Raw genomic sequence first — 12,289 nt, 5'->3', positions numbered from 1 at the left:
TTGAAACATACAAAACAGTGAAAGGCTTGGATAGAGTGGATGTGGAGAGGATATTTCCACCAGTGGGAGAGTCTAGGACTAGAGGTCATAGCCTCAGAATTAAAGGACGTACCTTTAGGAAGGAGATGAGGAGCAATTTCTTTAGTCAGAGGGTGGTGAATCTGTGGAATTATTTGCCACAGAAGGCTGTAGAGGCCATGTCAATGGATAATTTTAAGACAGAGATAGATTTTTGATTAGTACAGGTGTCATGGGTGCGGAGAAGGCAGGAGAATGGGGTTAGGAGGGGGAGATAGATCAGCCATGATTAGATGGCAGAGTAGACGTGATGGGCCGATTGGGCTAATTCTACAACTATCACTTATGACCTTATGACAAGTTTTAGATTAATCACATTTCGAATAGTTAGCGATTTTCAAGTCTTCAATTGACATATGTACTGAAAACAGAATTAAATTCTTACTTGTAGCAACACAACATGCCTACAAACACAACACACAGATAATATGTAATAAACAAAAAAAACTCAAATGAATTAATAACCACAATACTAATGGAAAAGACCCATAGTCAACTAAAGATAGTCCATAGTTGAGGTTACTGTTGTGCAGTGTTCAAAAGCCTGATGGTTTTTGGAAAGAAGCTATTCTTGAACTTGGTTGTTACAGTTTCAGACTCCAGACTTCCCGACGGTAGGAATGAAATAAGACCGTAGCCACGGTGGTTTCGGTCTTTGATATTGACTGCCTTTTTTCGGTAGCACTTCCACTAGATCCATTCAATTGTGGAGAGATCACTACCTATGATGGACTGAGCAGGGTCTAGCATCCTCTGTAATTTCCATCATTCCTGAATGTACGAGTTGCCAAACCAGACCATGTTCCATCCAGTTGTTTGCTCTCTATCATACATGTGTGGTAGTTCAAGAGAGTATCCATCAACATACCGAATCTACTCAATATTCTATGGAAGTAGAGGTGTTGATGGGTTTTCTTTATAATTGCATCAATGTCCTGGGCCCAGGAGAAATCTTCAGAGATATGCACCCCCTGGAATTTCAAATTATCGACTCTCCCCACCGTCAACCGTTGATGAAGACAGGCTTGTGGATCCTCAGCTTTCCCCATCTAAAGTCAACAATCAGCTAGTCTAGCTGATGTTGAGAGCAAGATTTATGCCCCTCCATTTAATCAGACTTTAATCTCCCTCCTATATTCTGATTCATCGTAACACCTTTATATGTCTAATAACAGTACCGTCAACGTATTTAAAGATGGCATAGGAATCGTGTCTGAGTACACAGTATTGTGTATACAGTGGGCAGAACAGGGGACTGAGCACACAGCCTTAAGGTGCTCCTGTGATTTGGTTATCGAGGAGGAAGTGTTGTTGCCAATGAGGGAGTCGAGAATCCAGTTGCATAGGGATGAGCAGAAACCCAGTTCCCAGATGACACGTTAGGAGGAAATGGTGGTGTTGAACGATGAACGAGCTGTCGACGATGAACAACAGCCTGACCACATGTTGTTATTGCCCAGGTGGTCCAAGGCATAGCGGAGAGTCAGCGAGATCGCATCCCCCATTGATCTATTGTGGTGGTTAGCAAATTGTAGTGGCTCCAGGTCATTGCTAACATAGGAGATAATAGACGTCACACAAACCTCTCAAAGCACAACATCACCACGTAGATAGTGCTGCTGGTCAGTAGTCTTGTACATAGACATGCGTCTACACGGTAACATTCACAACTGCAAGTCACCCAAAGAACATTAACAATGCACCATGACTTCTGAAGAGTAGTCGCCGTTCCAACATCCATTTCATTCAATTTTCACCCTTGTTACTATAACCACCCAATTAACCCTCCTCATCTGAATCCACCCATCACTTGTCTGTTTTTGTCCCACCCCTTCCCCTCACTTCTCTTTACCAGCTTTCATCCCTCTACTCCATCAGTTTGAAGAAAAATCCTCCATCAAAACATTATAATTTTATTTCCCTACACAGATTCCTCCTGGCCTGCTGAGTTCCTCCAGCACATTGACTTTTTCCCTCAAGATTCCAGCATTTGCAGCCACTTTGTCTCCTCTTAAGCTGCATCCGTGTTCCCACTGATAAACTTTCAAGAAGCTGCTTGCAGTACACTTCTGCAAAATCGTATCTTAGACCATGAAAATTGACGTGGCCTCCATATTTTTCCCCTGGTCTATCTTATCCACTACCATAACAATGATAAATTCACTGGATTAAAAATCAGTAACATCACAATGTACGTCTAACAATTCCAAGCTTCATTCTCTAAAACCAAGTTCAGAACTGCCCCCTCTTGTGATGGACTTGCCATGTGCTAATTAAAATAGTTCTTCAGAAGATTTCTGTCCTGTAAATTTTTTCACAATTTCTGTCCCAGATGGTTATCCGAATTCCCTCTTTATTTTTGCGCTTCCCAGAGGTTTGCTGACAGGACTGTTCTTTGACCTCTGCCTGACTCTTCATGGACCTCTTGTATACCTCCAACAATTTACGTCCTCTATTTTGTACTCAGTTTATTTGCATGGCAACTCTCATTTGGTGATCACTGTAGCATACTATGCTTTTATAGCTGTAATTATGTCCTCAACCAATACTGCTCCTTCAGCTTTGTTTAATCCTTGTTTTCATTTCACATGAATAACCCTGTAAATCAGAGCACTGAGCTGCCATTTCTATGCCACGGTAAGCTTTATTTCATTTACAGCTAAACCATCACTCTTCCCCATATTCATTTCTGCCCAGTTCTCTGCTTTGTCTACCTGATTCCTTGCATTAAGTATGCATCACTAAACACTGACAGTGTTTTCCAAATCCACTTTCATTATTTTCCAAATTCATTTATTAAACCCCTCTTTCCATTCTAGACCTATTCTGGAGTTCCCATCCTACTGACAAGACAGTTTAGACCCTTCCCAAGGGCAAAACATGGATGATTTATATCTCAGTGCCATTTATCCACTTCAGCACGATAGCCCGGCTTGAAAAATCTATCTAGTATTCTGAACTCTAGTACTCCCTTCAAAGCACATTAAAAATAAACAATGAAAATAAATTTTGGAAGAAGAAGAAACGCAACACACAACCTGTATTACATTCTCTATTTAGTGCAAATGACCAAGAATAAATCTGAATTCCACAGCTTTTATTTACTCATTTATGGAAAGTGGTGTGTGACTAGGAAGAGTCTTTAGAGTTGTTGAAGTTCCCATGTTACTTGACATGAGGTGGGACAAACTAGGACTATATTCCTTGGAGCGCAGGAGGCTAAGGGGCGATCTTATAGAGGTATATAAAATCATGAGGGGAATAGATAGGGTGAATGTACAGAGTCTTTTCCAAGGGGTGGGGGGAGGGGGAAACTGTTTAAAATCTCTTCCCTGTCCGGGAGACCCGACCTTTTCCCTGTCGGGTCTCCGTTGTCGTTGGGGCCTAGCACCGTGGAGCTGCCTCCAACCTGAACGACCCAGGGGCTCGGAAGACTGCGGAGCTGCGGACTACTCACCATCGTGGGGCTGGCTGGCCGGCCTCGGAGCGTGGGGAGCGGTGGTGACTCGCTGCTGCAACTCGACTCCTGGGGCTCGGAGGCTCCAGTAACGCGGCCGCAGGTCCGGTGGACTGGGACATCGGGAGCTCGCGGGTCCGGGTGGAGAGACCGCTTCCCGGAGCTCCCGCAACGCGACTTCTCCAGCCCGTGCCGCGGGGTTGGAACGACCCAGAGCATGGCCGTACATCGCCCGGCGCGGCTTCATGGCCGTGGGACATTACAACGCCCGCCGGGGGCTCCAACATTGTGACTTTTAGACCGGGAGCAGGGCCGTAAATCGCCCAGCACGGCCTAAAATGGCCGTGGGACTTATCATCGCCCGCCTGGGGCTTGGACATCGGGAGAGAAATGGAGAACAGGGGAGAGAAAAGACTTTGCCTTCCATCACAGTGGGTTCACTGTGATGGATGTTTGTGTGAATTAAATTGTGTGTATGTCTGTAGGAAATTGTCTTTGTTTGTATGGCTGTGGAAACGGAATTTCGTTTGAGCCTCACTGAGGCTCAAATGACAATAAATATTGTATTGTATTGTATTGGGTAGGGGAATCAATAATAAGGGAGATCATAAACTAGAGGCATAAATTTAAGGTGAAAGATAGAAATCTGAGAAGCAACCTTATAACATAGAGTGTGGTAGGCATGTGAAACAAATTTAGTCCCAAAAAGCTGGAGTAACTCAGCGGGACAGGCAGCATCTCTAGAGAGAAGGAATGGATGATGTTTCGGGTCGAGACCCTTCTTCAGAATTGCCAGAGGAAACAGTTGAGGCAGGAACATAGCAAAATTTAATAGACAGTTGGATAGTAACATGGATAAGAAAGGTTAGATGGTACATGGATAAGAAAGATATGGGCCAAACACAGAAAAATGGGAGTAGCTTAGATTGGGGCATCTTGGTCGGCTTGAATGAGTTGCCTGTTTCCATGCTGTATGACTATGACTCAAGATACAGTACTATCGGGTTTATTTGGAGAGCACACAAACAAAAGCTTTTCACTGTGTCTCAGTACAAGTGACAATTTATAACCCAATAGCAACTCCAATGAGTAGAGACTCAATCTGTTTGAATGTTTCCTTGTAGGTCAACTCTTCCACACCTGGGATCATCTTCAACATTCCATGAACCTTCTCTACACCTGTAACATGTGTGGGCAAGTGGGGTTCCATGCACATAGGCACTCGCATCCCTTTCTGCAGATTTCTGATTTTTTTTTGCTCCATTTAATTAATATTCGTAGTACTTCCTTCCAAAATAAACAGCTTCACATTTTCCTCCTTTATAGTCCATTCGCCAACTGTTTGCCCATTCATCACCTATCTATATATTTCTCTAAACTTTTTTGTATCTGCAGCTTCTTTAAGTTTCCAACGGGTAAGGAGGATAGAGAGTTCAGAGTGTCAATGAAGCAGAGTTGAACTGAAAACTGAGCTGATGGTCAAGAGCACATTTACAGAAAGCACTTTCTTGATACAATCAGGTGTTCAACAGAGGAGGTAACCTCTGATTGTATAATCACAAATGTGTATTGTATGTGTGATTGTATAATCACATATGTTCACCTTCAATAAAATCACCTATACTTCGCTCTGTACATTTTTAAAAATCCAAAGTGCTTTGATTTGAAAAGGCTTTGATAGCGGAGGGCACAAAAACAAGGGATCTCGTTGAACGTCATTCAGTTACAATACGTCAAAAAGGCTTCAAATCCAATTTGCATTATTTTCATACGAGAGAACAGCTCTAATCACAACAGAGTAAATGTTGTGAGAAATGTTTTCTCTGTGTAAATCTGAGACTGTTAATCCCACGTGTATCGACCCAATCCAACTCCTCTCGGTAGCCTTACATCAACAACACTGCACACAATTCAATGAGATCAACAGTCCTGTCATTTACATCTTCCTAGCCAGATAACTCTCAATCTTACAATCACAGAAGACCCAACAGATCCAGGTATTTTGTTTTGCCGCGCACATATTCTAATACTGTAGCTGCACAAGGTTTCAAGAGTCTACTGGTCCTGACTTCTGGTGAATGTCAGTGACTAGGACTAAACTAGTGATATTTCTTTTCCCCAAAGTAATCCTCAAGATCAAGGATGATTTGCTCAGGCTCTAGTGTTGTGGGTTCTGAGAAGGGCAGCAAGTCTGCATGTGCTGTCAAGCATGAAAGTACCAAACTTATTGACATATCTAGAATGTTGAATCCATCAGTCTGCTCCACCAACTAATATTTCCTGACAATTATGCTGGAGGAAAACTATCTTTTGGCATTGCATGTCACCCACTGATTTCAATTTAAATTGACGGGCATGCGTTATACACACAATGGCTAAGACCTTCCAGAAGGTCTATGGTACTCTTGTGTAGTACGATTTGACTGGATAGCATGTAGAACAAGCATTTCACTGTCTCCCTGGACACTTTTCAATAAACTAAGTTCCTTCTTAAATGTTTTCCAGGCAAAAGATATTAAAATATTTGTACATGTTATGTCTGTTTAAAATATTTTTGACTTTTTTAAATTTATTTTTGCATCAAAGTTACTGCACGTCAAGCCCTGCCATGGGACTACAGAGCACTTCTGGTCCATAAGATAGGCCCTTCACACCCAGGCCAGGAAAGTCGAGGCATGGAGAGATAGTAGGTAGAGATTGTGAGCAACAGGCCAGAGTCAGCTAAATATGAACCATTAATCATGAGCCATACTTGTGACTGAAACTAGAGTTTGTTTTGAGTTTCCAGTTACTGTACAAACTGCAAGTTATATCTGGCATGTTTGAAGCACCATTATCGAGTGTGTTTTACAGATGTTAACTGTGTTATAAGTATCTGCTAATTTATGACCTGTTATTTAACTGTAAGAAATTAAATGTTTAAACAGTACCCACTGCATCTTTCTGTTGTTTTTGAAGTAAAGGTCTTTGTATATAAACTGCACACCATATTCCAGGTGAGGCAGAGGATCACCTGCACCTCCTCCAACCTCATCTATTGCATCCACTGTTCCAGGTGTCAACTGCTCTACATCGATGAGACCAAGCGCAGACTTGGCAATCACTTCGCCCAACACCTCCGCTCAGTTCGCAATAACCAACCTGATCTCCCGGTGGCTCAGCACTTCAACTCCCCCTCCCATTCCGAATCCGACCTTTCTGTCCTGGGCCTCCTCCATGGCCAGAGTGAGTCCCACCGCAAATTGGAGGAACAGCACCTCATATTTTGCTTGGGTAGTTTACACCCCAGCGGTACGAACATTGACTTCTCCAATTTCAGGTAGTCCTTGCTTTCTCCTTCCTTCCCAGCACTCCCCCACAGCCTACTGTCTCTGCCTCTTCCTTCCTTTTTCCTGTTGCCTATTCCTTCGCTCCATAGATGCTGCCTGACCTGCTGAGGTTCTCCAGCTTTTTTGTCTACCTTCGAATATCCCAATTTAGTGTCTTTTCTTACACCTTTTTGCATAATGCTAGCCTCTTCTCCCAAACCAGTGAGCATCCTTAAGGGCATGTCCCACTTTCACAACCTAATTCACGACCTCTGCCGAGTTTGCCCTTGACTCATATTCGCAGCATGGTCGTCACTAGGTCGTAGGAGGTCATAGGTAGGTTGTAGCGGGCCGTAATGCTAGTCGTAGGTACTCGTGGCATCAAGTAGGTCGGGGCGTTTTTCTAGCATGATGAAAAATGTCCACCAGTAAAAAAGGTTGTGAATTAGGTTGTGAAAGTGGGACAGGCCCTTTAGACCTACTGATAAATTTGCAACCTGAAGCTCTTCCTGTCTTTTAACTTCCCTCACTACTTCAAAATTCTCCTCAAAATCAATCACTAGCTTAATTATTCCTTGCATAAATTAGTTCCCTTTCATTAAGTTCCCTTTCATTAACAAGGTACAAGAAGAGATTTTATTTCCTATTAAAGTTTCTGTTACAGGCTGGACATGCACCGGAAAAATAATGACTTTAATGCAGCAGAAGCCAAACAATTATCATTATCAAACAGAAGCAGAGTTGACCGTTCCACCTCTTGTGCACGCTCTGCAATTTAATAAGATCAATGGCTGATCTTTTACCTTAACATCACTATCCATCCCATATTCTTCAAGCTCCAATAACCTCCATTCCCTGCTTAACTAAAAGCCTCTTAAACGCAACTATCGTTTTGCCATTACTACCATCATCCCTGGCAGTGGGTTCCAGACAACCGCCACACGGCGTAAAAAATTGCCCCGCACATCTCTTTAAACAGATCCAGCTCTAAAGCCTGGTCAAAGGTCGTCCCACAGTGCTTCACATGTCTCAGTGATATCCACCCCACCCTGTCCGTTTCTCTGTCCGCCAATCTTTTATGGTACTTTCTCGCACACCACCCTCCAACCTTATATGCATTGTATAGGAAGGAACTTCAGATGCTGGTTTAAACCGAAGATAGACACAAAAAGCTGGAGTAACTCAGCGGAACAGGTAGCATCTCTGGCAAGAAGGAATGGGTGACGTTTCGGGTCGAGACTCTTCTTCAGACTACGCATTTCCCTCCACCGATGCTGCCTGATCAGCTGTGATCCTCCACCTGCGTATTGTGCCTTCTGGAACTTAACTGTTCATCAGACATATCTGTGATATCTCTGAACATAGAAACATAGAAAAAAGTGCAGGAGTAGGCCATTCGGCCCATCAGGCCAGCACTGCCATTCAATATGATCATGGCTATGCAGAAGTGGATCACATCTCACATTCTTGCCCCGAGCTCCCCATCCATCCTGAGTGGCCAACCATAGTTACAATGACCTCTCCTGTAAACGGGTGCTGCTAATGGTATCCTCACTGAAATCCCGATATGAAAGTATCTCAGCAACAAAATGCTGGAAAAGTTACTTTTGAACAGCCTGCCATCCATTATGATGCTGCCCAAGTAAGTCTCCCACAACAGACACAAATGCTGGAGTAACTGAGCAGGACAGGCTGTATGGCTGGGGAGAAGGAATGGGTGACGTTTCGGGTTGAGACCCTTCTACAGTTCTCCCAATGTCAGCCAGGTGTTCTGATAAAGAACAAAAAAGGCAACAATAGTGCAATGTGTTCCTCCTTGCACTTGACACCGTTCCTCAAAGATCAAAGGTAAACCTTTAAGCTTCAATTTAAAATGGGTGTTGCACAAAAAATTATGCAATTTGATGCATGCCTTAAACCTGGAAAATCATTTTAAAAACACTCGCACCAACAGCGCACGTTAATGTCCGATCCAAGAGTTTAAATTATTTTGTGTTTATCTTGCACGTGATAAACTCTGCTAACTAATCCAATTTCTAGGCCCGTGTCATTGAGTTATGCAAAAGATTGAACAAATGAGAAATGTACTAATTCCTATGTTTTGTTCTGTAATATCTGTATTTAGACCGGTAGAGATAAAACCTACCAAGTATGCCATTGATGACTGGGTTCTAACAAGGAGTTACTCCCTGGCACTTTGATGGTTGCATATAATACAAAACTGAAAAAATTAACCCATTTTACAACGTATTGTCATTGGCTGAGAAAGGTACTCAGTGCAATGTCTAAAGAGAAATATACAATCCGGTGACCATTGCTGCAAAGCACCCCTGTCATTTGGTCGACGTTATAATTGAGATGCAGCTGCCAATGTTGAGCGACGTGGGACAGTAAAAAAAAACATCGCTCCTAAATGTTTGTGCCAGTGCTTACTCCGTGCAAATTCGTCTCTCACTGTAATATTAACAAAGTATCGGCCCTTAGGTAGCATCTCGCAATCCAACGCGTTACAAAGGCTGCCTCAGCCAGCTGGAAGTCCCAGTTTAGATGGGTAACAGCGCTATCGCGGAAACGTCAGGACAGCACAAGTTGTTAGTTGCATAAAAGACAATCATACAGGGCCCGAGCCATGGATACTACAGACTCCTAACCGGTCTCGTCACGCCAGACATTCTGGGTTTTCTTTTAATAAAACGCAAGACCCACCTTTGTCTCTTTGTTTGAGGACCAGTTGCAAATCCTATCGAGGCAGCAGCTAACCTCCGGCTGCCCAGGGAAGCTGAGAGGAGGAGGCAGCACACTCTACTGATCCCGGCTTATTTACCACAATAAAATCGTGGGGGCAGACGGGGCTTTTGCAAAGATTTTTCTCTCACGTTACTATCTGCAGAGGTGACAGTGGTTGCATCCGGCAAGCCAAGCACCACAGCGATTGCACTCCATCAGCGGGCGGCTGCGTCATGTCAGGGGGGTCCCGCCCGCCCACTGCGAGCTGCGCTGTTGCAGCGCCGGCCAATGGAGGCGCAGGGGCAGGGGCGGGGGCCGCTCGTGCACAGGGCCAGACAATCGGAATAGAACGCTTCCGGAGCGTTGCTAGGCGGCGGTTAGAATGCGGCGAGGCCCGGGCAGCTGATGAATGATCTGTCCGCCCGGCTCGCGCCTATGTGGCCCGGGAGACGGCGGCTCGCGCTTGGCCTGCAGCAAGGTTGCACCAACTAAATCAGTTAGCAGCCCTGACCAGCATTGATAGAAACACTCCTTCTCTCCAGAGATGCTGCCTGTCCCGCTGAGTTACTCCAACATTTTGCGTCTACCTTTGATTTAAACCAGCATCTGCAGTTCTTATTTCCTACACATCGGTAGAAACACAGTCGACGTTTCACAAGGGTCAAGGTCCCTACAACGTTTCGCATCAAGTGCAGCAGCCATGTGAATTTGCGGCTTTGCATGGGAAATGTTTGATTTCTCCACATCCTAATCATTTTGGTTCGAGCTCTATTCCAGACAGTGGAGCTCGGGGGAAGCTCCAGTTTAGATCTGCAACATCAGCGCTCAAACATTTATGTTTGGGACAATGCAACCGGTGTATGTACGCTTGGAATCAGTCCAGAGGTGCAAAGGAAAGGTCGTGTAAACACGTTTGCCGGAGAACGAAGAGGGGTGGTTTGGAGCTACCTGATGGACAAAGGTTGGCTATTAGAATATTTGAATACATCAGCAACAATTATAACCATGACCTTAAATTTCCCATCTGCGTCCACCCACTCACGCATGACCTAAATACTTATTAAATATGCGGGATTTTGTCCGTAAGTAAAAAAACTGATCCGCGGATCCCTCCGCTGATCGGTCCACATAGATATTGTTGCTGCGCATTGAACAATTTCATCTCATCCTATCTCTACCTTACTGTTGCTTCTTCCCTCGTGTACTTGCCTCCTTTCCCCCCCTGAAATACATTTGTTAATTGAAACCATCTGCTGACTAACAACATTTTTTCTGTATTATTTTGTTGATTTATTGATTACCTGCTTTTAGATTTCCACATACCTGTGTGTGTGTTACCGTATTGAACCACTTCACAATTCTGAAGACAACCTTTACTTAATTCCTTAGGCCCATTTCAATTGATCGCACTGTCAATGTTTTCACTTTATAAATCTATGGATCTTTCCAAAGTACAACAGATTTTCCAAGCACAGCATTATTTTCTGATGTATTGACGCATTTTGGAACATTTAAAAATATCTTAATCGGGACCTTAACTATACTTTTTCCATTTCTAATCACTGTGTCTCATTTAAAATAGCATATTATCCTCTATTGCAATTCAACAATACTGTACAGTCCAAAAATTTCCTGGCCGTCTTCAGAAGAATGTGTTCACGAACTTGCTGTATGTACCAGGGCGGCTAGAAACTCCAGATGCCGTTAACTGGTAGCCACTGAGCAGATCAGTCAGTGGAGGAAACATAATTTGTCACCATCAAACTTTACTTTTCTCTTGCCTGCTTCCCATAACTGTAAAGTTACGGAGTACTTAGAAGTTCATGATAAAAGAGACTGAAGCAGGCCCGTACGAAGCTTTTCAAAAAGGGGGGTGGCATGACAGGATTACAAAAAACTTAATGTGAAATAATGTGTGCGCTGCGCACATCACGAGCGCGAAGCGTGAAGTCCCTCGATGCCGGGGTCCAGGGCCCGCTTAAGGGCCCTGGAAGCTCAGGGGTTTTAGATGCTCTCTGATGCATTCTGAGCCTTGTTTTGGAGCATTTTTGCACCAAATTTATGACCAATATTTCAGAAATTAACAGGAATCTGAGGTAGCTTTTTCACGCAAAGAGTGCTGGGTGTATGTAACGAGCTGCCAGAGGAGGTAGTTAAGACTGGGACTATCCTAATGTTTAAGAGACATTTGGACACGTACAGGGATAGGACAGATTTAGATGGATATGGGCCAAACGCGTGTGAGTGGGACTAGTGTAGATGGGACATGTCGGTCCGTGTGGGCAAGTTGGGCTGAAGGGCCTGTTTCCACACTGCATCATTCTATGACTAAAAAGTGAAGAAGAAAAATGCATGTAGATAAGTAGAGCAGATTTGAAAGAGGAGTGAAATGTAAAGGCAGAGAGAGGTTTATGGGTGGAAAGGAACATAGGAAAGGAGGGGGAGAGTGGGCTTGGGCAGATGGGTGAAGGGAAAATAGTCACAAAGTGCTGGAGTAACTCAGCGGGTCAGGCAGCATCTGCGGAGAATATGAATAGGCGACGTTTCACAGAATGCTGGAGTAACTCAGCGAGTCAGGCAGCATCTGTGGAGAACATGGATAGGTGACATATCACAGAGTGCTGGAGTAACTCAGTGAGTCAGGCAGCATCTGTGGAGAACATGGATAGGTGACATGTCACAGAGTGCTGGAGTAACTCAGTGGGTCAGGCAGCATCTC

At 44.0% G+C, this 12,289-nt stretch overlaps 2 protein-coding genes across 7 annotated transcripts in view; both read right to left on the bottom strand.

The window, feature by feature from the left end:
* Positions 1-9,846, bottom strand: part of rnf144a (ring finger protein 144A) — a 63,330-nt gene extending 53,484 nt beyond the window's left edge. The window contains exon 1 of one of the 6 annotated variants that reach the window (XM_033021645.1): positions 9,725-9,846. In XM_033021645.1, coding sequence (XP_032877536.1) covers positions 9,725-9,805 — 81 coding nt within the window. In that variant the 5' untranslated portion in view covers positions 9,806-9,846. Of the gene's footprint in view, positions 1-9,549 lie in introns of all 6 variants that reach the window. The other 5 variants (XM_033021649.1, XM_033021646.1, XM_033021650.1 and 2 more) reach the window with 5 other exon arrangements.
* Positions 1,653-12,289, bottom strand: part of rsad2 (radical S-adenosyl methionine domain containing 2) — a 29,379-nt gene continuing 18,742 nt past the window's right edge. Inside the window, exons 7-8 of the transcript XR_004412067.1 lie at positions 7,887-7,892; positions 1,653-1,663 (exon numbers count right to left, since the gene is read on the bottom strand). The gene's annotated coding sequence lies outside the window, so the exon portion shown is untranslated. The remainder of the gene's footprint in view (positions 1,664-7,886; positions 7,893-12,289) is intronic.

Source organism: Amblyraja radiata, chromosome 5 (genome assembly GCF_010909765.2).
Source record: "Amblyraja radiata isolate CabotCenter1 chromosome 5, sAmbRad1.1.pri, whole genome shotgun sequence".
Classification (NCBI taxonomy): Eukaryota; Metazoa; Chordata; class Chondrichthyes; order Rajiformes; family Rajidae; genus Amblyraja; species Amblyraja radiata.
Note: the sequence above shows the minus strand (reverse complement) of the source record. Positions and strands in the feature narration are given on the sequence as shown.